The 26,821-nt window shown below is 45.6% G+C and overlaps 1 protein-coding gene across 2 annotated transcripts; it reads left to right on the plus strand.

Moving 5' to 3' along the window:
- Window positions 1-6,710: 6,710 nt before the first annotated feature.
- Window positions 6,711-26,535, plus strand: LOC102054876 (putative neutral ceramidase C). 2 transcript variants are annotated; one of them, XM_027815344.2, is made up of 20 exons: window positions 6,711-6,879; window positions 7,954-8,039; window positions 8,434-8,583; window positions 9,158-9,334; window positions 9,710-9,837; window positions 10,484-10,561; window positions 11,574-11,694; window positions 13,102-13,227; window positions 13,609-13,695; window positions 15,125-15,229; window positions 15,363-15,444; window positions 15,952-16,067; window positions 18,238-18,332; window positions 18,998-19,037; window positions 19,825-19,920; window positions 20,798-20,893; window positions 21,527-21,676; window positions 22,449-22,508; window positions 23,007-23,095; window positions 25,859-26,535. In XM_027815344.2, exons 1-20 carry the CDS (start codon window positions 6,711-6,713, stop codon window positions 26,046-26,048), a joined length of 2,241 nt encoding a protein of 746 aa, XP_027671145.1. In that variant the 3' UTR covers window positions 26,049-26,535. The 2 variants fall into 2 exon arrangements, with proteins under 2 accessions (XP_027671145.1, XP_027671147.1); XM_027815346.2 differs by having other exon boundaries at window positions 6,711-6,863; window positions 7,980-8,039.
- Window positions 26,536-26,821: the final 286 nt, after the last annotated feature.

Raw genomic sequence — 26,821 nt, forward strand, 5'->3', positions numbered from 1 at the left:
GGGGAAGTTTTAAGACCTTAAAATACAGGAATGGGAGGGTTTTTGAGGAGCACAAGCTGAGCAAGGGCAATGATCCCTTTGGTTTTCTGTATGCTGAAAAGAGCAATTAACCCCCATCAGCCTCCCCCCCCACCCCCACCCCCCCGCCTGCTTTTATTCAGAGGGCAGCTCAGTGTACTGCCTGATGGCTTTATCCTTCTGGTGCCAGGGTGTCTGTGTTCCCCAAAGACAAGCCACCATGAGTTCCTGTTTTGCCAACTTTTCCCATCCAATCCAGTAGATGCTGGCAGCGAATACTTGCAGGAAGGATTTATGGCTTCTTTTTGACCATTTGATAAGGACTCCTTCCACAGCCAGGCGACCAAAATAGGGGTTAACCCTTTGTGTTATGCAGCATGCTGTCACCATGCATCTTCTCTGTAACCTGGCAGGAATACACATCTTGTAGAAAATTAATACTGGTTTTCCAGCGCATTATCTCAATGTCATTTCTGCCACTGGTTGTCTGCGGCTTGGCAGGGAATGCTGGTGAGCAGCAGGGTTTGGGTGTGACACCTTCTGCACGTCCATTCTGCAACCTTTCTTAAATAAATAACCACATCTCTAGCGAGGTTTGGGAGCAGGCCAGTATCCCCCAGCTTGACTGCAGATGGTTTTCAGCAGCGGCATGTTGGCCCTGGACGTTACTTTTGCCGGCACAGTTTGCATGTAGGCATGGGTGGGCACAGAGCAGCCTACCTTGTTCATTTTCTGCCCGATTTTTGCCCAGAAGAAGCCAGCGGGAGGTAGCTTGGGAAGAATTTGCCCAGTTCTGCATTGCTGTTTTTCAGTCTCCAGGCCCAGGGGGTAAGAGGGTTTTCCCAGCCTTGTGCCGGAGCTCTCCTGCTTTGCATGTGCTGCTTGGCTCTTCCCCGAGAGCGATGCTTGCCCCCTGCTCCCCCCGCATCACAGGTAAGTGCTGTGCCCTTGGGGCTGCTGCTGTGTGTTTGAGCAAGACATCGATCCAGAGCCCGGGAACAGCTCCGATAAATGCTGTTTTGTGTGCAAATGAAGGTGATGTCACCGAAGTGTTCCTTTTGCAACCAGTGCTTCCAAAGGCATCCAGCCGCCTTGTGGTCTCGTTGCAGGTTGGTAAAGGGGGAAAGGGGGAGTGGGTTAGCCTGGGGGAATGTGCTTCAGCCAGGAGATGATAGGCTGAAGCCAAAGTTGGCTGCTGAAGGGTTTCTTGTGATGTCTCCTACACTCCTAAGCACTCAAAGTGCAGCCAGCTTAGACTTAGAAATCTCTTAACCGATTTTGCTCTCAGAAGACCTCTGTCAAAATAAGGATTTCTCCTTTGATCACCCCTCTCTGATGACTGGGACAATCCCCTAGGTAGTGCCATGGGGTCCAGCCACTTTGGAGTTGGTCCCATCCCCTTTAACACAATGGGGACAACTTGCTGCAAGAGCTTTCGCGCAGAGTACCTTCACCCCTTGGGAAGGTCAAAGCAATTCATCCAAGCCCCACTCTTGCCCATGTAATGCTTTAATGCATCTCCCTCCTTGGGCTTTGCAAAGCAGCCACGGAGGTGAAGGGTTCTCTTCTTTGGACCTATTTATGACGTTCTGGGTGACCTTTAGCCGACGTACTCCCTACCTTGGCTAATAATCGCTTCTGCTTGGGCTTCACTGCTGGTTGCCTGTGGCCACAACACACCCCAGTCACAGCATGATGTTGCCATAACCACAGATTTTCATTTTTCCTGTCAAAAAGATATAAGTTATTTGAGCAATCCTTTGTTCTGGGTTAATTTTGGTTCATCTCAGCTTCTTGCAGGCAGAGCAGATTGGGCGCATGAGTCTGCGCTGCAAAGCTGGGTGCAGAACAGGGGGGTTTATTGCTGCCCAGCAGGGTGCCTTGGCTCGGGCAGCCTGCTGCTGGGTGAGCGAGCCTTGGCTCTCTTTCCAAGGTGATTTTTTTTTTCTCTTTTCCACTTAATATTTTATAGGCTTAAAGGAAAGTGGAGTGGGCAAGGAGCTCAGGATGTTATCTGTTTCTCTGCACTGATGTCTCCCTCTTGGCTAGAAGATGCAGCTCTACCTTCCAGCAGCGAGGGATACTCGCATTTATTATTTTTTAGCCCTTCAGTGTACTGCCATGCATTGCTTGTGTTTTGGCACAGTGGTTGAAACATACATTTCCATTTCATCTGGCACCCAGGTTACTTTTTTGTTGTTAAATCCACAATTACCTTTTTGGCAGAGGTTTTGATACTTGCTCCAATGCCCTCTGTGTCGTTCAGTTTGTGCTGCTGTTCAGGGAAGTGAAAATGGCACTTTTCCATGGCTGTTCGCTTCTACCCCTGTCCATCCCATGGAAGGGGCGACCTGTCCATGCCTTGTCACACGACCTCTGCATGATGCCATTCTGCATTTTAACTCGTAGGAAACCTCAGCCGGGCTATGGGGGCAGTAAGGGGGATGCTTCAGCTTTGAAAGCAGTAACTTTATGTACGAGACAGGGAATGCATGTCTGGCCTTTTGCTGCTGCTTCTAATGATTGACACCAAAACATTTTCCATTTGTGGTGAAGCTTTAATCCATTTGCATTTAATTTGTGAATAGATTTAAGGCACATGATCTGGGGAATTTTTGAGTGTTCCCATGTCCGAACATCAATGGAGTATTAGCAGAAAAAAAACGCCCGGACTTGGTTGTCCAGAAGGGCAGGAGGGTCCTTGCTCATACCGCATCGCGGGATGACATTTCAATAATGGTCGGTAAATATGCCTTCAGTTCAGCTATCGCTCAGTGATCTGCGCATGACCCTCAAGTTCAGAAACTGGAATCATTCCAGTTCAACCTGCCCTTCTAAACTTTCCATGCCTGCTCCTAGCCAAGTTGTCCAGTAGGAATGTCACCATTTACCACCACAAAGAGGTCTGGTCCTATGACCAGGCGCAGCTCTGAGCTACACTATGGACGCATGGCATTTCCACACCACAGCGTGCTGTCTCCCCATAAGCTGCAAGTACCCAAATGCTGCATCCCACAGAGCTGTTGGTGTCTGTCCTGGAAAATATCTCCGCCAACCGGCTATTTAGCACATGTGCAAGGACAGGTGCTTGAGGCCCCCAAGGGATGCCGAGTAGCCCAGTGCTGGCACTGCAGCAGGTTTTTGTTGTGCAGCTCTTTATGGGCCTCCTCTTCTGGATTTACGTCCATTTGGCATCACTTTTGTCCTCCTCTTGCTTCCCCATTGCAATTTTAGGTTTCACCTGTACCCACAGAAAGGGGTCCTGAGCTTAAGTGATATATTTAGAGCTGGCTTTAGCTGTGTTTCCTTGTGTCACTCTAGCCCAAGCTCCGACAGCTCCTGTGAGCAGGCAAGAGGCATGTCCATGACCAAAGCTCCTGTTGAACCCAACGGGATGAACTCTCCTAGATTGGAGGTGGCAGCTTTAACTTTACCAGAAGAACCAGAGGTTTCATGAAGCAATTTGCCCTGCTTTCAGCTGGCATAGAGTTGATTTTCTTCTTACTAGCTGGTGCAGTGCTGTGTTTTGGATTTGGTGTGAGTGGTGTTGATGGCACAGGGATGGGTTTGGTTGTTGCTGGGTAATGTTTGTACCAAGTCAAGGACTTTTCCGTTTCTCAGGCCCTGCCAGCGAGAAGGGTGGAGGGGCACAAGGAATGGGGAGGGGACACAGCCAGGACAGCTGGCCTGAACCGGCCAAAGGGATATTCCATACCATGGGACATCACGCTCGGCATATAAAGCTGGGGGAAGAAGGAGGGGGACACACATTCGGTGTTATGGTGCTTGTCTTCCCAAGTAACGGTTACGTGTGATGGAGCCCGGCTTTCCTGGGGATGACTGAGCACCTGCCTGCCCATGGGAAGTGCTGGATGAATTCCTTGTTTTGCTTCGCTTGCATGTGTGGCTTTTGCTTTATCTGTTAAAGTGTCCTTAGTCAAACCACAAGTTTTCTCACTTTTACTCTGCTGATACTCTCCCCTATCCCACTGTGGGGGGAGTGAGCAAGCGGCCGCATGGTGCTTGGTTGCTGGCCGGGGTTAAACCATGACGCAACTGAAGGCAGCTGCACTAATACCCACCTCGTCTGGCAACCTGTTCACCATCCTCAAGATTTCCAAAGAAATATTTGAGGAGCCTTAAGCCCAGCTCAGATCGTGGTGAAACACCTCAGTTGCTGCATTGGCCAGTGGAGGCAGAAGGTGTTCCAGAAGGAAATCACTGCACATCCCAGGTGTTGGGCAACCAACTGAAGAGCTCAAGAGATCTTGTGCTACTGCTTGGTGCTTCTGGGTCAGTCTGTGTGGCAGGCCGGGCATGGGGCTGTACTCAAGCATGGCCATCACGTCCTTGACTTCAACCTTTCACCCAGTGGAGCTACCTGTTGCTGCTTGGAGTAGACACGTGAGCATTTTGACCAGGAAAGGTGGGGAAGAAAATCTACATGGTGCTGCTTGGATCACTCTCCGGTATGTCCCTGCCAACACCTGAGCAGCTGTTTGCTGACAGCTCCATGCAGAAACATTATCTCATGCCATCAGGATCCTTCTGCGTCCACGTAAAAAAGGACTTTGGCCATTCTTTATTAAATAAACAACATTATCTAAGAGGCCTCATAATTGCTTTCCCCTCCTCACATCTGGGACTCAAAAAGGAAAACAGATGCAAAAAGCTGGTTTTCAATCAATAACATTTTTAACAAATGAAAATACACTTAAAATATAATCCTGTGTTCAAATTCTTCTTCTAGTAGAGTTTGGAAACCCTGGGGACTGTTCTTCCATGAGGATTAGGAGTCATAGCCAGATGGGAAGCAGCAGCCATTGCTGGTTTTATAGATTGATTGCTTCTTATCTTGCGCGTGCTTGACTCACAGGGCTATAAAAGCAATAACTTTCAAGCTGAACTTTTCAGCTTGAAACAGGTCTCAAACTGGGAGACATTCCTCTAGACATAGGGACACGCGAGGGATCTTAGGTAAGTTTGCATGAGATTTCACTGGGATTTCATAGGACTGATGTTTGCTTCTTTTAGCATTACTTTTGCAGTTTAATCAGTTGGAAAAAGAAAAGTGTAATTGTGTATTGTGCAGATGTGTTCGTGGCTGGTGATGTGATACTGGTTATCGGGACAGGTTGCGGTGCTGTGCAGCTGGCTGCCACTGCCGCACTTGGAGAAAGAACGGGGAGGAAGGAAGCCTGTAATATTAGATTTGTTGTCACTAGAAAATTTGCTGGGTGAAATTCAGCAATGATCATGACTGCTGTAGCTTGCCATAGCAAAAGAAGCTAGTAAGTAAGGTCACCTATAGCAAATCTGGATGACGACTTGGCTCTCTGCTAACAATGTTTCTTGTTACAACCTTTCCAAGACCACGTTCATGTCAGCAATTATTTTCTGCAGGTTCATTGTTTCCAGGAATATCACCTCCCGGGCATATCCTGCAGGCATGAGCTTTACCAAGCTCCATGCCAGACCCACCATAAGACAGCTGTTACCTCCAGGAAAATTAGAGGCTTTTTCTCACTCTTCCTTTTCTAAATCACATGTCCATCCTACCCCATCTCCACCCCTGCGACAGCTGGGCCGCAGCAGGGCCAACACTGCAGCTGCAGCAGGCTGCCTGGGGCCGTGTCCAGGCGGGTCAGGGCCATCCCCGAGGATGGAGACCGCCCACTGCTCTGAACAAGGAACCAGTCCTTTGGGGTAGATATGTGGTTTGGTCACCGGCAGAGAAATGGGATCTGCAGTAGGTTTTATTTACTAACACATCTAAGGACACATGGAAATGTCCAAATCTATTTTAAAGGCTTATTTCTGCCTTATGCAGATGCTTACAGGAAGGGTAAAAGGCCTTTTGCTACAGGTGCCAGTTCCCACTGGGCAAGACTGAAGCCCTTGATGTGAATCTCAGGTGCCAGAGCAGGATGAATCAGAGGTCATCAGAGGTTGTATCGGAAGTGGAAATAGAATATTTTCCCATAGCTGTATTTTGAATAATTTTTCTTGTTAATCTTTAATCCAAAATAAACCTCTGTCCAAAGAGGAAGAACAGTATTTAAAAAGCAAACGCAAAGAGCTCCGCAAATGATGAAGAAAGCCAGCATCTATACAGAGTCTTATCTTGGAAAACTGTCACAACCATTTTTTCTAGTCAGGAGAGATCAGCACTTGGACATGCAATGGGGTGCACTTTCCTCTCACTGAGTTTCCGAAATTGACCTTCATTATGATGATGATACTGTTTTCTGACGTGCTTTGAAGCATGAGCAGCAGAAAAGCTGCAAGGTTCCAGGCTGCAGCATTTCTCTTAGCCACTCAGTGAACATAGGATCTGGTGGAAGATTGTGGGGTTTATTTAAAAGACTTTGTCAAAAAAGCAAGCAAAGTGTCCTGGGAAATGTAGGATCGGTATGTTCAGCCATTCACCCTGTCCTATCAGCCTCATGATGGGGAGTGATTGCTGCTCACAGGAGATGTATTTTTTCTGCTTTTAAGCAAATTGAAAAATAAATCTTCACTTCCCATCCTTATTGCTGCCACTGCCTGCTCTGACACTGGGACAGGGGCCACAAACCATCACCAGCTCTTTGGGGGTATGATGTGCTGCTCTGGGTGGGATGTGCCTGACACTGGGGCTGTCCCGTTTGCCTTCCCCACAGGCTCCTTTCTGCTTTCACAGTGCCCCCACCATGTGTGGGAAGAGGTCCAAGTGCTCCTTCTCCCGCCTGGAGGTGATCCTCATCGTTTGCCTGACGTTGATGATCGTTGTGACTGTGGTGCTCCTCACCCTCCACTTTCTCACCAAAGAGAGCAACGGCAAGTTGAGCTATTTCAGTCCTGCCATCACATCTTGCTTGAGTGTCTGTCCAGTGCAGTAATTTAAATTAAAGGGATACAGGTAGAAGGTCACTGGGCCACTGATGAGCTTTCATAATCTTCTCTGTATATGGTCGTCCCACCCAGCCATGGCACGGGGCTGTTACTGGCCTCTGCGGCAGGAGCACGGTGGCCAAAGCCAGCATGAGCATCTCTCAGGGCTCGGACGCACAGCCTTGGGGTGGGAGGTGAGGCTGGCTGCAGGGATCCAGACAATCTCCATTCCCTCTGTCTGCCATTTCTCTTCTTTCATTTTTAAAATCATTTTTCTTCATCTCTTCTTTCAGTTTTAAAAAACTTAATAGCATGCGGTAGCTTTTCTTCCATGAGTTTGCCCAAGCACTTTGTACATTCTGTACAGGGAATTCTGCACCTTCGTGGTGGCTGGGAGGAGACATGATCTCCTTCAGGAGTCCTTTTCCTCACTGCTTGCCTGGACGTCATGCCCAGAGCTGCTTTTCCCCTCTCTGAGCTTCGGCTGGCTCTGCTGTGATTTTTTTGAGACCAGGGCACCAGCACTGGACACAGGACATGTTGGAGGCACCAGGGTGATATATGGATGTGCCCTCTTCCTTCTCTAGTGCCTTTCCAGTAGATCTGACATGCCATCCCCTTCTTCTCACTGCTGCTGAGCTGAAGTTTTTGTGTGAAAACAGCTCTTACACCCTCAGCTCTGTTTCCTGCACAGTAGTGATGGGCTTGGAGAGCTTAACTGGCAAAGCTAGGCTGCTTCCCCTTGCTGTGAATCATGACACGTTTTACACAGTCTGGTGATCCCATCTTGTGAGCTTCCTCTGCAGTTCTTCATGCCTGGTTCACCCTTTACCTCCCCAAATGCCTTGACAGCCCCAGCACACTTTGGCCACACTGACAGCCCATCAGAAACCCAAGCAGACAGTACCAGCTGGATCCCCTTGTCCATAGGTCTGCTGAGTCCTCTGGGGATCTTGAGCAGGTTTCAGGCCTGCAATCTTTTTAAAAAGGCTGGGTTGCATCCTCCGTCCCCGATTCTGCTTGCTCATGTCTCCACTAATCTACTATTTATTCTTATTACAGAATCCAGTGAACCACCAGCAGCGAACCAATACTTACTGGGTGTAGGTCGAGCTGACTGCACGGGACCTGTGGCAGAAATTCCTCTGGCAAGTTGAGGGGACTGAACACGGGGTTGACAAAATACTGATTTTCATCTTATCTGAGTATTTTTTGCAGGACTTCTGGTTTAGAGGCTCTGCCTTGCCAAATGGTTGTTGTCTTCAAATAGGTGAAATTTCTTTGAGGCTTTGAGCAACCTGACCTAGTAGAAGGTGTCCCTGCCCATGGCAGGGGGCTGGAACTAGTTCATCTTTAAGGTCCCTTCAAACCCAAACCATTCTGTGATTCTTACAATCACAGGGCAAGATAGTTGCAGCTGAGTGTTCATACATTGAATGAGTCCTCTGACCCTCTGGCAAATCTACTTAGAAAAATACATGCAAATGAATACATCACTCAATATTTTGGCCGTGTGGGCTTGATGGAGCTCTTCTCTTCCAGATGGGATATGCCAACCCAGACCAGGTGGGTGGCGGGCTACTCTCGCGCCTCTACAGCCGAGCCTTCATCGTGGCAGACCTTGATGACTCCAGGAGAGTCGTGTTTGTTAGCGCTGACATAGGAATGGTGTCTCAGAGACTGAGGCTGGAGGTACATGGCTGGAATTGGATGGTTGGCACAATCTGGGTTGTTGCTGGTATTAGCATTAAGGTTGTGGTCATGACTAAATAATACTGAGCATCCCAGAACATTGGCTGTTTGCTTTGAGATTTCCTTACAGCACAATCTTGGAGAGACATTGTTTCTGTCCTGAAGAAGAACTTTTGATTCCTCAGCAAATGAGGCTGGACTTTGACAATGTTTTTCTTAGAGGAAAAACTATCACAAATACTTGCAGGTCCTGAATACATTATCATGGTGACTGTGCAGTGCTGGGTCTCCAGCACCACAGAGGAGAGAGGGAGATGCCAGAGAGCTGGGGAGTCCTTGGGTGATCTGGGCTTCACTGCAAGTTGGCCGTAGAGGTCTGCACTTATCAGATTTTACTATTTTAAGGCTGTTGCCAAGTCAACAGCTATAATCTGTCGTGACACCATTATGGGGGTATAAGGCAGAAAGAGAAGACTGAGGAGAAAGATGAATGGCTGGGGTTTTGGTGAGGGCTGATACAAGCCTCCATAGCCTTTGGGTGTGAAAAAGGGCTTTTAGGGCCACCTCCTCTTAGGTGCTGAAGGAACTGAAGAGTAAGTACGGCGAGCTGTACCGACAGGACAACGTCATCCTCAGTGGCACCCACACACACTCGGGTCCTGGTGGCTACTTCCAGTACACACTCTTCAGGATCACTAGCAAAGGGCTAATCAGACCATCCCTCAACGCGATCGTGAATGGCATCGTAAAGGTCAGTGGCATACAGCCTGTTGACATGAAAGCCCATAAACGCAGGACATTTGTAACTAATGGAGATATTGCTGTGATGTTCGTGGTAGCACCTCCAAATGTCACAGTCTATAAACACACTTGGAGGTGGGTTTATGCTTACCAGTGAAATCAGATTAAAAAAAAAGTAGCCTTGAAGTCATTCTTTAGAAAGAGGCAGATGTGGGTGGTTTCAAAGTATTATCATAATTTTCTATGATTTTAGACCACTTAAGAAAAAAGCCCCCAAATTCCCAAGAAGGGCTGGGGACAGGCAGGGAGGAAAAGAGTTTTTCTAGATAATCTCACGTACACCTTACATGCATGGACTGATATTCCCTGTCCTCCTGCTTTTCAGAGCATTGATATAGCGCATCAGAACATGAAGAGAGGAAAGCTTTTTGTAAACAGAGGCACTGTAGAAAACAGCCAGATCAACCGAAGCCCTTTCTCCTATCTTAAGAATCCAGCATCCGAACGAAGGAGGTAAAAGCTCCTTGAGCAGGAGAGAAACAGAGCCCTGAAGAGGATCCTTCAGTTGGGACCATGGCCTAGCCTTCTTGCAGCTGGTGTTTCTAGTCATTCATGGGATGGTTGAAACCCAGGAGCTAAGACGATGGCAGAATGACACTGTTGCCATCCTGGGTGATTGGATGTGTGCATCCCCAAAAACTAGTTGCAAGAGTAGGCTTCAAAGCTGTGGTTGCCCACTCCAAGCATGCGAGGCATTGTCAAGGATGTGACCTTATACTTTGTGTAAAACAAAACAAAACAAAACCTCAAAAAAAAAAAAGAAAAGAAAAAGAAAAAAAGAAAGTCTTTAGTAGAAGTTGGCATTTGAGTCAGGTGACATTGAAGTGCCATCGTTGGTGCATGAATTTGTGCTTGCAGAGAGCTCTTCTCACCATCCCCTGGAGAAGTAGCGCCTGAGGTCAGCAACAACCATAACTCTTCCCTTACCTTCACAGCCACTTCCAGATACTTCTTTAAGGTCTCACTGTGCTCTGGTAATATCTGTAACAACCTCTTCATTTCCTTGCTCAACCTAGTGGAGATTTAGTGTGTCTGAGAAATGCAGAGCGTGACTACAGCTCTGGCACTAATAGCATTTCCCGGCTTTGTTTTCATCCAGGTATTCATCTGACACAGATAAAGAAATGGTGTTGCTGAAGATGGTAGACGAGGGTGGACAGGACATAGGCCTTATCAGGTACTGACCACTGAAGTAACATGTTTTTCTCGAAATCCTCATAAACCACAGTTCCGTAGCAGTTCTCTTTCTGCACAAGCTGTCCTTCCCAACGCTGCTCCTGGCCCACCAGGCGCTGCTCCCAGCTAGTCACCAGAGGGGCTCTGAGGGAAGAGCCAGTGAGAGTCCATGAGTGCATAAGCCAGGTCAGTGCCCCTCATCTGCTCTGGGAGATGTAGTAGTACCTGGCCCACCTACAGCTGGGCACATCTCCTGCCATGGCCCAAAGGCATCTGGGAAAGATGGCCATAGCTGGTCTTCCATTGTAGGGGCACAGAAGAGTCCCCTCTGGGGCTCTCTCCATGCCCCCAAAACAGATCCCAGCTCCAGCATCCCTAGGACCCTTTGAGTTCCTCTTCTCTTGGTTATTTCCTTTAACACCCCCTGTTCTGTGGGAAGTGTGCCATTCCTACAGGCAGCATTTATGATGCCCGTCCCATCAACTGATCTGTGGGGCAGGGTTCAGCCACGTGAAGTTCAGAACTCAAGGCCAGGGAAATGAAGTGACGTGCAGTAACAAAGCCATACTTGCGTTTTCCTCATTTAGAAGTCCAAGCGAGAGTCTGACTCTGTTAAGAGGAAGAGAAGGATTTTCCTTTTTGTAAGAATGAAAGTGTTCCCTTTTTGACATTATTGACTCCTCCTTGTTTCTTTGAAGCAAGAAAATAAAAATCCCTCCAAAATATAATTCTTTGGACTCAGAAAAAGCTCTCGGTGGCCCTGATAATTATGGTGCCAAATTCTTATGGCCTCAAGACCTGGACCGTCACAGCCACGAGCCCTCCTGGTCAGGAAGGGAGAAGATGGGAATAACTCTGCCCTTGTTAATACATCCCTAGGTACCAACAGTCTCCATTTATATTCTCCCAAAGAAAATTCCCATAAGTCAATTGCAAATACGTAGATTGAACAAATCAGTTGCCAATATGTAGAATGAATGATGCATTTCCTATGTCTTCTGACTCCTCTTCAGCTGGTTTGCCGTGCACCCGGTCAGCATGAACAACACAAACCATCTTGTGAACAGCGACAACGTGGGCTATGCTTCTTACTTGTTTGAACAGGAGAAGAACAAGGGGATGCTTCCCGGAGAGGTGGGAGTGGTTTCAAATTACTGAAAATGATGGGAGGAAAGTGTTGCAACAGGGAGGGGATGACTGGTGCTTTCTATGGGCCAAAGCAGGTTTTTTCAAACAGTGAAATAGGACAATAGAGTAAACACAGAAAGAGGAAAAAGATGAACATTTTGATTTATTTACTTTCTTCCTCTAAAGAAGAGAAATTGCAAGGTGTATTCTTGACTTTCCAAACTAGTAATAAGTGGTATTTATTTAGACTTTAGGAATCAATCAAATATATTTTGATTCAACTATTGGAAATGCCTAGAAAGGCATGTGTGGGATACTCAATCCAAAGGGATCAATATAGTGCATCTGTGGTGTGACATGAAGTCTGTGGTCAGCTCCAGTTCCTTCTTATGGCTTCCAGCCAGCTCTGCCTGTTCTGCTTGTGAGAGAGCCAGTTCATTTATCCAGAAGTTTTGCCATCCACAGAGGGCAAACACAGCTCCTTTAAAAACCATTATTTCCCCAGAAATGTAAATATGGTCATGAACCCATCTCACAGATGCTTTGAGTCATGAGTTGATTAAGAGGGTGTCCTGTGTGTATCTCCAGCATGTACCTTGAAGCAGTTGCCCAATTCCTATTTAATACTCTGGGCAGAGGAACACCTGTAGTTCATACCAAAGATGGAAACTAAAGGAAGTCTGCCTAATTCCTGCTCTAGTGCATAGCTATGGGTGCAAGCTGGTGCAAGGTGACATGCATGCAAGGGTACAAAGTGTTTGCAGGATTCAGTATTTAGCTGTATGTTTTGCTGGGCACGTTGTGTCTAGCAGTCTTACAAGAAAATGGCTCACTGATCAAAATATCCGGTGTTGACGCATCCCAGCTCTAAAAGAGGGGAAAAAAATGAGAGTGTCTGTGCGAGCTGAATTCAGCTGACGTTGAGTGTGTAACCAGTCAAGTACTGCTTGATGTTAACTCCTGCAGTCAAACCCAATAGCTCTAACCCTGTAAATCAGTCATGGTGAAAGCGTGGCAGGAAAAAAATCCTGTGCAAGGTACTACCATGACCCACTAACATCAGATCAGTAACATGAGGAACTGGGGATGTGGGGGGAAGAACTGCTGCTGAGATGGAAGAGGTAGATGAAGAAATGCTGTCTGGATACCAAAGCAGGTATGCAGTGTGGAGGTCCCCCTGAAATGGCAGTTGAAACATGTGCACCCCATTCTCCCTTGCTCTTCCTGTCCCTAAGCCCTGGGACACTCCTAAATCCCCGTTCCGGTCATCTCGGTCATTTCAGAAATGTTTACCAGCATCACACGTGTATCAGCTAGCTGTAAAGCCAGCTGTGACCGCAGGGAAAGCTGCAGGTGATGTTTGCAATCACTGCAAGGCACTAAAATCCATCTGACCGCACCTGGTTTTGGCAGGGCTCTTTTGTGGCTGCCTTCGCATCCTCCAACTTGGGAGATGTGTCGCCCAACACTAAAGGCCCGTTCTGCGTAAACACAGGGGAGTCGTGCAACAACCCACAGAGCACCTGTCCCGTGGGGGGGGTAAGTAACTCGTACCTGATCTACATTAACTGCCGAGGAGGAGAAAACTCGGGGTGGAGCAGCAAATACAGAGCCATGTGCTGGACCATTGTGCATGAAGAGGACATTAAACAAAAATCACCTCTTTTTGGATATTCTGGAGAGCTCTTTCAGGCACTTACTGTGTCTTGTCCTCATACACACTTTCCAGTCATTCAGCTCAAACTTGCATCTACCTTGCTGCAAAGGTTAGTGCAGTAACCTGGTGCCCAAATTTGAGATGGCTGGCAAGAAGCAATTAGTTCTCACAGTATGACAACAGCTTGGGAACTCATCCACTTTGCAGTGCCACACATTCTCCATATTAAGTGATCAGTAGCATTTAAACAAATTTCTTAACAGGCAACGATGTGCATGGCCATGGGTCCCGGTAAAGACATGTTTGACAGTACGAGAATTATAGGACAGAATATCTACTTGAAAGCAAGGGTAAGTGATACTTTGTTTTACAACTGTGCATGAATGCTGTTATTACAGGAGTGCATGTTTGTTTAAGGAACTTTCTTGCACTACTTTTTGTGAATGTAGATTTAAATTACTCAAAAGTCCGTATCTATACACTTAAGGAAAAGTTCCCCGATTTTTCAGAAGGCATGCACTTTTATTTAGGTACGTCATTGTAGGTGTCACAATTTGAAATGTTGGTTTGGGCTTTTAATATCAATATTCCTTATTGGTATATAATGTGGATATTGCCCCTTATGATCTTCCCCTCCCTCCCAAGCATGCATCTCAGAGGTGTCATAATGGGAAAAACCGCTGGTGTTGAAGACTCCCAGAAGAGCTCAGAGACACCACCACATACCACTTGTTGGCCAGCTTTGGCACCACTCTGCCAAACTAACCCAAATGTGAGTTAAAATGTGCCAGCTTAAACATCCACGAAAGATACTTATCTTGCCCTGCTTGACTTTGCATTTACAGTGTCTTCCACCCGACTGGGTTCCCTTATGTTGCCTGTGTCCTTGGGCTCAAAAGTCACCTGAATTTACTGGTTCCCCTTCTGCGGGTTCGTGTAATGTGAGAGTGGTCAGTAAGAGGGACAGCACCTCGTAGGAGCTGGAAGGGGCCCAGCAGAGGAGTAGGAGCAGAAGGCTTGATGGTGGCGGTTTCCCTTTAATTGCCATTTCAGATGCTTGCCCTCAAGTCACTCGAGGCTGATCGTGACTTGCAAGTGAAAGGTTGTCCCAGTCGGCGTGGCCCGGCATGTGTATCAAATGGCAAGGGAAAACATCGCTGTCAATTTTACCACTGCAGACTCTTGGCCTTCGAAGGCTGTCCCCTCTATTCTTTCCTGCAGTTACAGGATTGTTACTAAATCTGTGTAACTTCTGGCAACACTTTCTACGAACCGAGTTGAGGCATGTGTGCCAGAAAATCATTCACTGAAGAGCTGAACGGCTTATCCATCAGCTGTATAGTAAATGCATGGTAATGTCCATGTGTTTTGAACCAATGAATGCAATGAAGTGAACCTTTCTCATAGAAAATATTTCTCCAGGTTGGCCTAAGATGTGAGAAATGCCAGAAGGTTGTAACTAGGAAGAAGAAGTTGCCATCTTCATGGAATAGGTGCCCATTTCAGCTGTAAAAAAAAGGCGTGCACAAAACTGACCACAGAGCATCCTCCCCGTGTTACTTGAGCCAGGGGGAGCCTGCAGGACTTGGGGCATGCAGGATGTGGGGGCCAGGTGATAGAAACAAAGGAGTTTGGGAAATACACTCTTGCTTTAACGCCTGGAAGAGGCCACTGGAAAGGGTCAACAGAATGAAGAAATAATTCATATAGTTGAATCTCAGAAAAGTTACGTTCCTGATTTCTTCTTCCTCAAGAATTTCCACCTTTTGTGTCCCCTAGGATCTGTATGAAAAAGCTTCCCAAGAGGTCACAGGACCCCTCAGCTCAGCCCACCAGTGGGTGAACATGAGTGATGTCTCGGTGGAGCTCAATGCTACACACATGGTAAGAGCAGTCGCTCCCAGGACACAGGCATAAGGAAGGAAGAAATGTTGTATTCTCACAGCAGGACATGGCATGCTGAGGGGAACCGGTTTTAAAATATTTCTTTTTCATTCTTTTCTCCCTTCTGATTCAGGTTAAAACATGTAAACCAGCCTTAGGACACAGCTTTGCTGCGGGGACTATTGATGGAGTGGGGGCTTTCAACTTCACACAAGGTAATTTAGGGAGCAGATGTCAGTACAGCTTCGTACAAATGGGGAGGACATGGGGCATCTCCCAAATAAATTCAAACCACCAGGGTCATTTAAGAACATCAACAGCTGGTTGAACCACAGTCTTGAAAGGGATATTTTTAAGGAAGGTGTGATCTTACAGCCACAGCCCGCTTGCAAGTTTGTCTGCATTCATTGGAAAGCTTCTGGAGAAGGATACAATCATGCTCTGAAGGAAGGAGAGCGCTGGGTGGGCAGTGGGGAGAAGAAAAAGCTGGCTTTGGGGCAATCTTTTTAATTTGTTCTCATTAACCTGAAGGCTGCCAAGATGAAGCTCAGCTGGGCTAAAGCTTGGCTTTTCAAACCACCCCAGAAAAGGGACATAGTCAGAATCCACTGAGAAATTATCCTACCCCACTCAAGCAGGGAGCGGGTAATAAGTGAGTTTTCGGTCCACTAGCTGCTGGAGCAGCTGAAGGAACAGCATCTAAAAGATCTTTCCCTCTCAAGGCTCAGTAGAAGGGAATCCATTTTGGGATGAAATCCGGGACCAGCTGCTGGGGGAGCCATCCAATGAAACGAAAGCCTGCCACAAACCCAAGCCGATCCTCTTCAGCACCGGAGAGGTAAGGATACACCAGTGCGTGGCCTGGGAAGCACAGAGGTTGCTGATCTGGGCTAGGTTTTGGTAGGGTGCTACAGATGATGTCTGTGCCAGCCCATATGGGGAAGAACAAGGAGGGAGAGCAAGCTGCATGGGCTTTGAAGACATGAATATAGAAAGCAAGAATGAGTGTTGCCATTAGTTTGCACCAGAATGAGAGAGATGGAAGTTTTCCTCTTGCAGAGCATCTTTTCCATACATCCCAGGAGGAGGGACCAGACCTGCTGCTCTCATTAGGGTCAAAAAGCCCAACTGAAGATCCACCCTGGCCTAATTCTCTGTCTGTGGAACAGTCCTGAGCAGGATGCACAGGAAAAATACGCAAGGTCAGGGAAAGCCAACAGCATGTGGAGCTCAGCGTTGCCCCCCAGCAGTCTCTGGTTTCAGGACTTCGTCTGCCGGTGCTCATATCTGGGTGGATTTTTCTTCCATCCTACCATTGGCTTCCTCTTTAATCCGTGAGAAGACCTTTCTTTTTTGTCATGTGACAGACTGGTCCATGCAAAATTAAGTAGCTTGTCACGGTGCCTTGTGGAAACTCTGGGGACTGTATCAACTTACCCACCCTCTCGGTGTCATCTTCAAAGGTTTCTACCAGGCTTTGACTTCCTCTGGAAATGTTCTGTTGACTTCTCTGATTTTCTGTCATGTTTATGCAAGTGTCTGATAGTTCTGAGAGCTATAACATCGATGCCAGACTTACTCTTACAGACTTACATGGGTAGAATCGTACCAGGCTCTGGCTGGAGGTACCCTGGGGAGGGATTCTCCAGCACAACCCCAATCCCAGCAGGACCAACACTGCAGCTACTCCACATTGCTCAGGGCCCTGTCCAGAAGAGGCAGGGTATTCAGCAAGGAATGAGATGCCCCATTGCTTGAGTCTCCATCCCAGGGATGCCCCACTTACACAAGGAAGGGCTATTTCTTAGGGTTGGCCTCTGCAGAGCTGTTGCCCTGTGGGTCCCAGCCCATCTCCATGCTTGGGGCTGCTCTGTTCTAGGCAGGACTTGGTGATAGTTCTTGCTGAACTTTGCCAAAATTGTACTTAAAACTTTAAAAACATTTGATGGCCCATTTTCCACCTGCTGTTTCCTTGGCATTAAAGCAAATGCACTGTAGTGGAGTGGGATTGTGTCCAAGATCCTTTAGAGCACTTAGATGATGCCATCTGGATGAGGTGATTCATTGTTATTCCTTTCATCAGCCTCTTGAAGACCTTTCCTTGTGTTGCTTTGTGTTCAATCAGCTCCTCACGTCATCTCCCATAAAAAGAGGTCCCAGCACGGAGCCTCCTCCCACCCCACCTCCTCAGTCCAGGGTGGTACTACTAAGAGTAAATGACACTTTGTTCTTATGACTTTAACACATTTTGAGTATCCTTTTATGGATGCTTTGGCAGGCCTCTTGCTTCTGATGTGCTTCACAAGGTATTGTCATTCATGTTTTGCCCTCAGTAAATTGCTTTTCAAAAATCTTTTTGGCTTGCTGAAGCATTTCATTCCCTGGAGCCATGCCACCCTTGAATTCTTGTTGTTCTTAATTTCCTTTTAACAGGCTTCTTCATTTTTATCTAGCTATTTAGGACAAAATGCTGCTGTGGCGTTTGTTCTCGCTGCTGCCAAATGGTGCGGAGTCTGAGTATGGTGTGGTCCCTGCTAGGGAGCAGTTTGAATTCAGGGCTAGGCTGAGGGTCCCTCTGGGTGAAATTCTGCTTCACAACAGACTGTGCATTTGCTCAGCTAAGGAAGAGGTAACTCATTTCCCACCACCACCAGGCTCTCTGATTTCACTCATTCACTTTTGCTTTCCTGGTTGGATGATCACCCTTATTGATCCTAACACTATCCTTTTCCCAAGCAGGTGAGGAATTTCTAGGTGCTGCCCTGACCTTATTTACACACTTTGGTTTAAGCTGCCCCTCTGGCAACACTCTTTTTTTGCCTTACCCATAGTATTTACATGTGCCTTATCTGTCTGTTAGAGTCAGACAACTTGCTGTACATGTGGAGGTAGAATGCCTACAAAGTAAATTTATTTGCCTAATTTATGACTGTAGGAAGGAAAACACTTCAGCTATCTTTTTTTTGCTGCTATCCTACGATAGTCATATCTACTTTTTTTCACCTCAGATGACTCGGCCTCACCCATGGCACCCAGACATTGTGGATGTTCAGATTGTTGCCATTGGATCACTGGCAATCATTGCTGTTCCTGGAGAATTCACGTATGTATTTCTTTGGTCTGGCTCTATGTAACGCAGCTGGCAGCGTGTCATTCAAACTATCTGTGATACTTCTGCATGCAAGTGGAAAGGGGGCGTAAGCTCAAAATTGTGCCAAGTATATGAGAGCTGTGCAGGCACTGCACATATATGTCCACTGCGTGTACTTACTCGTGTACTGTCTCCTCTGATTATCTGGGGTTTCCCGTTTTCTTCTCTGTTTCATAAACTAGCCATGGGAATGAATGGTATGCAAACAAGCTTCCTAAATAATTTTAACTGTTCATTACAAAATGCAGTTTCAATGAAATGAAAGGAAGTTGTTAACTTTGATTTTTTTTCATGTCACAAACACTGTAATGATGAAGTGCACCGACTGTTGATAATACATGGTGAAAATCTTAATAGGATAATGATTTATTTCTAGCACCTTATCTTCTACCCCACCCTGTCCTGGGGTGCCTCCAGCCTCACCCTGGCTGTGATGATGTATGTGAAAAGTTTTGAGGTGTTTTGGTTGAGCTCATCGAAGAGAAGCCTTAAGGGATGCTGAACAGCTCTGCAAGTACTGTGTGTATTTCTGGTGGTGTGCTGCATGTCCAGCCAGTGATTCCTGCTTTAGCCCTCTGCATTTCTGGAGACTGACGTTGTTCCCTTAATGCCCCTAGGACCATGTCTGGACGCAGGCTACGGGAAGCTGTCAAAAGAGTAAGTTGCTGAGGAAGAGGTTTCTCCAGAGCACAGCGTATCTGGAACTTCATATTTCTTGATCCTTCTGTTTTTTCCCTTGTATCCCCCCAGCTTGGGTAATGGGTCTCGTGTCATAGATGTTTCCTCCTCACAGTTGCTTCAGACACATTTTGCATGTGCTTATTGACATGCAGGGTAAATTAATATCCTCCCCAAAAGTAGCAAACCGATCGAGTTTCAATCTATTAAGCTAACAAAAGCTAATTCAGCTGGGATCCAGGCATAACTGATGCTAGCAGGAGTTTTGTCTCTGGGATGCAGGGTTTTAGCTCCTTAATCCTCACTGGGATTTTGCAATACAAGAACAATTGTTAAAAATGGCAAATGTATTTTTCTTGTTTCCCTGATTGATATGTCCTGCCTGCAGCTTCAGACCATCTTAATCTCAAATGCTGTCTCCACAACTCACTGAGCCTGTCTCACATAGTTATATCACCAGTTTTTCTAGGAGTATAGAGACATCAGCTTCAAAAAACCCCCTAAATTTACTGAATTTATTGGAATATGAGGTAATTTCTCCTCTTTTTCTTTGGGAAGTGAATATGAGACATTAATAAAGGCAAATTGCACTTTTAGGGTTGCATTCCTGATCATCCGGCCCCCTTCCCAACATGACTTTGTGATAAAGAAAAACCATGAACAAACAAACAAAAACCAAACCCAAACCAATAACAATTACAACAACAACAATATAATTGTGCATTAAGCAGCTGTTAGAAGATAAGTGATTTATTTCCTTTCTTAGGAATTTGATTCTCATGGTGGACCAAGAATGGATGTCGTAATTGCAGGTCTGTGCAATGTCTACACCCATTACATTACCACCTATGAAGAATACCAGGTAAATGGTAAAACTGTAGATTGAACATGTTTAATTGAATTCAGTTTTTGTCCATATGGGATGATAATTCATGTGAAATTATGTATGTTTAGAGTACTTATTATTTGCCACAAAGATCAGAAGAATCTGTGGCAGAAGGAGACGACCTTGTTTATTCTGGTCTAGACAACAGGGTCCAAGGGCCAATGTGGTTTCCTGACCATAGCTAGAGAGTACATATGGATGCTTTAATGTGGAAATTGTCAGATGTAGGGAAGACATCTATCTGAAGGGAGAGGCTGTGAATTCAGATCTGTTTTAGTAATCTCCTGATGACTTGGATGAATTAGAATTTACCTTCATAAGGTGGCAAAATTGCCAGAAGAAAGATTTGGAACTGCAGGGTTGTAAGGTGAACATGAATTGCAGTGCCATGTTGCTGTGGGAAAGACCACAATACGGCTTGCAGGACCCTGTTTTAAGGTTCCCCAGAGGGCCTGGTAGATGCTGTGCTTTGAGATGTGGACCACTGGATGGACTCCCTGGTTTTAGAAACCCTAAACTTGGAGGGAAAGTTGGAAGAACTGGGGTTGTCCAACCCAAAAAGTTGGAGAGGAGACAACCTATACCATAAGCCTTTAAAAGAGTAAAAGAGCTGTGATAATTAGAAGAGTGACAACCAGTCCTCCCTGTTTGTGGTGGATTGGAGAATGAACAGTAACCTGAAATTCCAGCAGAAATACTTAGGCAGGTTGCTGGTCTCTCTCCCTAGCAATAAGGGAGTAAACAAATCCCTGCACGTATTATGTTAATCTTGTCTTGGCACAGTAAGATGAGCTGTATAAACTGCTCAAAAGAGTCCTTCAAACCCTCCTTTTCCAAATTTGTCCTTTGCTAGGTTCAACGATATGAGGCTGCATCGACTATTTATGGACCACACACCCTTGCTGCTTATATTCAGCTGTACAGAGGACTTGCAAAGGCTATTGCTACGGTACTCAAAATTTTCTATATACCACATGCAGATATTTCAGTCCTGTAAATGGTGATGGTTATATTTGTTCCTCAATGAGGTTGCATGATTGCTACCCTCTCTTTTCTTATAAGAAACACCTTTGAGAAATTCTCATGTGATATGAAAATAATTCCTGTAATGGGGGTCTCATACCACTTGAGAAATTCTGGGTTTTCTTTGTTCAAAGTTTAGAAAATAGGTACCTCCAACCTTTCAGCACAGCTTGAAGTTGCTACTTTTCTACCCAGAGGAAAAAAAAATCTGCTGCATTTCTGCTGTACATGGCAATGTTCATTACCTTTGTATCTCCGGGCAATGTAAATGTGCAGGACCAGTGGGAGGGCTCTGCCTCCTGAAGTTATGGGATATTCTGGCAGGTGGATTTGAAGGACCTCAGCAACAGGGCAGCAGGTGTCCTGCAGGGATTGCTCCTGCATACAGAGTACAGATGAATTGCCTGTTGTTTGTTTTTATGCTTAATTTATTGCCCTTCTTTTTAAAAATCTATCTAAGCAATGGACTTAGACAAAGAGTCAAGGCATTGATATGATTCATCAGGCAGATACTGGTCTTCTATACGTATGTATAACGAGCACCTCTTCCCTCTCCCAGAATACAGTTCAGGATTTGCCACATGGTCCAGAGCCCCCATTTTTCAATATAGGTAATGTGACCTTGGTGCCTCCTCTCATGGTCGATCGCGTGCCAGTGAATAAGACATTTGGGGATGTGCTACAAGAAGTGATACAACAGTATCGAGCGGTGAGAGTTTCAAGGATTTGCTAAAACCTGTTTAGGAAATAATCTTTAACTTCTTATCCCTTATCTGAAAAAAATCTATGTTTTCTAAATGATTGTGGTGCTCTCAGACCAAAAAGGTCTCGTTGCTTTTATTGGGCTTGGTTGAAAAGACAGAGACAGAGCATTTTCATGCCAATGTAATTGCACTGAATGGGATTAAAATGGGTGAATGAAGGGGAAAATAAAAGCTCTTTGTTCAACATGAAGATTTCCCCTTCTGCTTGAATATAAAATAACATTTGATGATTAAATAGGCAAATATTGTACAGCAATTTCTTTACAAGCAGAAATCAGGTCACCTTTGATGTCTCTGGTATGTAAATGAAATAAAAGTGTCAGAAAGGGTTCTATTTTCATTGCTCAAAATTTAGATAAGGTGTTCAGTTTTACTGTCTCCAGCAGTAAGGTAGGAAGAAGGCAGGGAGGCATTCTTAAATATCTCACCACTTAAATATCACTCCATCTTTCACACAGAAATCTTACATGCTATGGTGGAATTCACCCAGCAAGCAGGACAAGTGGAATGGCAAGGCACAATACACCAGTGCACAGTATAAATTGCCCATTGCTATTGCAACAAGTGAAATTATAAAGAATTTAAACCAAAAGAAAACAAAACCCCCCACAAAAATCCAACGAAACCACTGGAAAACTTGTATGGTAGCTTCAAAGAATGTTCTTAGTGTGCAATATGCTGCTCGGTCTTTAATACAAATCTCAATTTTCCCCACAGACAGAAGTTGCTGAAGTAACTTTTGTAGGCGCAAACCCCAGGAACAGTGCAGAGAACGCGGTAAATATGGTGCAATGACACTGGAATTGGGGATGTTCAGGATCAGTGAATATTTAGTTACTGCCTCTCCCTGATACATGGAACCCACGCCATGTGTTAGGCCACGCATTTTTTTCTCAGCCAGTATCCAGTGCCATCCAGTTGTAGCAAGCATGGTCTCTAGTCTCCATCCTATCAGCCCGGTGCATTATTTTAATAAAACAAAGAAAATTAGAGAAGTACTTAATTCATCTCATCACTCATCTTGCATAGGCATTGATAGCAAATACCTCACCTGTCCATTCTCTTTTTAATGATCAATTTATTTACTTGTTCTTTGCATCATTTATTAGCTTAAATTTGTGCTTTGGCAATGAAAAGAAAGCATTTTTCCCAGTAATTACCACCTTTGCCAGTAAAGGACACAGAAGCAGAGGCCATTCTCCAGTTTAAAGTGAGACAGATTAGTAGGGATGCCTGTACCTTCAGCATCTGGCTAACTCTGTTATTTTATTCCAGACGAAACACAACTTCCTGACGGTAGAGAGATACACTAATACTTCAGACAGCTGGCACGTAGTACAGAATGATGCCTCCTGGGACACCAGGTGGGTGCTCTGACCAGATTTCAGTGTTCCACAGATTCCATAGAGTAATTAGAGTTTAACATGAAGGGTTTTATTTCAAAGCTCCCAAATGTAGGTTGGTCTTGTCCCTGCAGATTATGCTCTCTGGGGACAGATTGGTCCATATTTAGGTGGCTGACTTGTCAAGACCACAACGTTTGGTCTTCCCCTTGGGTCTAGCTTCTGCAATGAAGGCTTGTAAGTTTGGGAAAGGTAGAAGGAAGAGCAAGGTTCATGGTCCAACTTGTTCATAGACCACATCCATCCAGCCGCCGTACTGTGCTGATAAATAGGGTACCAAACAGAAAATATGAGAGGTTCACCAGAGCAGGGTTTTCGTAGGGTCACCTTTGCTGTGATTCATAAAGTAAAAACAGTCACCTGCCTGCACTCATAGCTCTGCATTTCTTAGCACTTACCCTCTGTTTACCTTGTTGCTCTCAGTGATGTCACCTTTTCCTGTCAAGTTCCCTACTTGAGTATGGGAAATGATGGCATTTTATCACCCATATATGTAGCCCTGCCTTCTACCCTCCTCTTCCAAAAACCCAACAGATTTCCCAAAATCTTGGCCAGGAACACTGAAAATGTTTAATAACATGTCACTCAAGAATATGAAAAACATAAAAGTGCAAAACTTCAAGAATGTGCTGCCATAATGCTGGAGAGATGGGAATCTAGGCATCCTATTTCCCTTATTGAGAAAGGTCAGACTTCAGATCTCTGGATGATGCTTAAATACTTCTGCTGATAAGGGAGAGGAGCTGTTTGGCCTCCTCCTGCCTAAAGGGGTGTCCAGAAGGCAAAGGCAGACAGTAATGCCTCCCTTCCTGGTGCCCCAGGCAAGTCCCAAACAGCGCAAGAAATGGGAAACGGTTCTGTTAAGATGAAAACAAGTCACTTTTTACAATGTCAGTGTGTTACATGTCAGTAATTAATGCGATGGGGACAAGAAGCATCAAACTTTCTTACTAGATATTAGCAAAGTCAGATGCTGTTTAGTGCAGGAAAAGCTAGCATTTAATGCCATTTAATGTGATGACATTGCAATAGGAGAGTAGCACAAGTGAACACATTATGTGTTAGCTTAGAGTTGCAAAGTGTTAAATAGCTTATAACTGAATTTGTAAAATGCATATTTTTAGGAATCAAAATATATGAAGGTTTACTCAAAGGAGGTGCAGCTTTCAGGGAAGGGGATAGATGTTATCTGCGCTTTGTCCTGCACTCACCGTTGCAGGAGGGACAAACAGTGCAGACTTGCCCTTTTGCTGGGTGCTGTCTTGGTGTTTGCAGTAGAGAAGTGTTTGGCCCCACCTGCATTTGCCGTGGGGGAAGTAATTGCTTTCCTGGGACTGTTTAGGAGGAGGGGCTGAGTTACAGGCAGGAATTTGCCTGGCCCTGCCTTTAGCAAACAGCCAACAGAGATAAGTCATGGTTAAATCCCCATGAGCTCATCTGGGAGAAGCCTCTTCCCTGGAGGGATATGAGCTATGTTCCAGTTCTGGAGTCCCAGACTTGGTGGTCCTGGTTCACTGAGCCTGGAGGGCAGGATGGGGAGGAGGCTGGATGGTGGGACAGATCTATCACAGCAGCATTTTTAGGTCACAGCGTTACAGCCAGGCTCAGGCTGCAGGTCTCTGTTTCAACCCAGCTCCCACCAGGACCAATGTTGCAGCTATAGCAGGTTGCTTGGGGCCATGTGCATGTGAGTCGAGGTGGTCCCCAAGGATGGAGATCCCCCACCACTTTAGCCTTGTGCTGTCACCTCACTGTCATCTCCAAAGACAACATTGTCTTTGTCCCAAGACAGGCCAGTGCAATCCACAGCTAAGACCTTGGACAAGAGCAACCAGGTGGAAACATGGGCCCTGTGACAGCCTGTGGCCCCTGTGTACCAAACCAAATTTCCCCCACCATTCACTGCTTTTCACCGGTCATGTCTGTAAATATTTGTTTCAGTCTTTTCAGTAAGACTGGTATGGGAAAACTTTTTATTACCATTGCTGATGAATCAACATATTTTGTTCATCTGCTTCTGATCTGCCCTGAAATGGGGGTGCTGCCTCAGTAGGACTCGACAACTCTCATGTCTGGCATGGATACAATTAGGGGGATATTCAGAAGTGCCTCTCACTGGCAGTAGCAAAAGAAGAGCAGGTTAATCTTCTTCACCTGCCCAAGAAGTTCTCCACCGTGGCCAGCTGAAAAATCCCTCACCCCTAGGTGTTTAGAGTTTTGAGGTTGAGCAGAAGCGGTTTTACACAAGGAGTCTGCAAAAGGCAATGAGAGTCTGTTATGAAAATGGGTGCCAGAAGCCCTGAGCTTGATTGTGATAGATTTTGCTTGTGACCTTCAATAAATACTCATCCTCTTGGTCAGCATTCCTCCTGCACAGGGAAGACTTAGGCTGATGAATATTTCTCACAGAGGTCATGTTGTATGAGGTTATGATATGGAGTTGGGAATGTAAGAACATGAGGGTAGAAATATTCTTTATCTGCAAAAAGGACCACTGACTTGTTTTTCCACGTTTCCAGATGTTTTTCAGCCCTGCCAGGTTTTGGAATGGTTTTTTTTGTTGCTGCTCTGATAACTTAAATATATGAGGAAAGGTTAAAAGAAGGTCTTAAAATACGCTTTACTGGAGTGCCTTCGTCTCATTCTACTTAGTGACTCTTGGGATATTAAAACAAATGAAAAGTGGATTTTCTTACTGACTGCAGTTTTTGGTTTGCCTGCTAGGTTTTACTGGACCAAAGGATTTCTTGGTCGGAGCACCGTGTCTATTGAATGGCACATCCCTCTTGGCACAGAGCCAGGCATCTACAGGATACGGTACTTTGGGCACTACAGGAAAAAACTGTCTCAAAGTCATAGTGTCTCTATTCCATTTGAAGGCACATCTTCAGCATTTGAAATCACAGCTCTGTAGGTGATCTTATTCCTTGAAGGGATTGTTTCCTTTGAGCTGTAGATTTAATATCTGTGATGTTCACAATGCATGCCTGGGAGGTTTTTTGTGGCATACGTGACTCTATACATCATCGCTGTCCCTCAAGCGCTGCTGGTCGTCCTTTGCCGTGCAAAGCTCAACTTCCTGCAAAGTTTTGACTTTTACCTGCAGTTCAGTCTCACCAGCCCAATGTATTCTCATTTAGGCAGTTCCCATCCTGTCCAGATCTCGTTGCAGTTGATTCTTATTGTAGTAAAAGATGTAACCGTTTTTCTTTAGTCATTAAACAAGTGCTTATTGATTGTGAATAGGCTCCCTCTGAGAGAATCAGTGCATATTGGGAGCTAATCCAGACCATAAATCAGTCCATAAATTTGAGCCCAGTCCATAAAACTTGAAAGAGCTGGTGAATTCACAAGGCATCAGAAGAGAAGACTCCTCAATAGTGCTTGAAGTGCAAAGCTGACCTCTTACCATGGTAAAGGGATAAATAATATAGATACTCCTCTGAAAGTTCTGAATATTATTTCATTTTATCATTCAGGTTTAGGGTGTTTAGGGGATTCATGCTTTGAATTAAAAGACACCATGGACTATGGGTGGCGGTGGGACAACAGTGTCATTTGAAGTGAATTGCACATAGTTCTCCATAAATCAGTGGTCTTGGTTCACAGGTGCCTGATGAGAGTGGCTGTGTAGGGTCCTACCTCAGAGGATAAGGAAAGGAAGGTCAGTCACTCACACAATGAAAT

Source organism: Falco cherrug, chromosome 9 (assembly GCF_023634085.1).
Source record: "Falco cherrug isolate bFalChe1 chromosome 9, bFalChe1.pri, whole genome shotgun sequence".
Taxonomy (NCBI): domain Eukaryota; kingdom Metazoa; phylum Chordata; class Aves; order Falconiformes; family Falconidae; genus Falco; species Falco cherrug.

What these genes read in the sequence shown, in the direction of transcription:
- LOC102054876 (XM_027815344.2), top strand. Translation starts at nt 6,711, where the DNA reads ATGTGTGGGAAGAGGTCCAAGTGCTCCTTCTCCCGCCTGGAGGTGATC. An exon ending in CTGTGGCAGAAATTCCTCTG is followed by an intron (nt 8,040 to 8,433) that starts GCAAGTTGAGGG and finishes CTTCTCTTCCAG; the next exon opens with ATGGGATATGCCAACCCAGA. An exon ending in CTCAGAGACTGAGGCTGGAG is followed by an intron (nt 8,584 to 9,157) that starts GTACATGGCTGG and finishes ACCTCCTCTTAG; the next exon opens with GTGCTGAAGGAACTGAAGAG.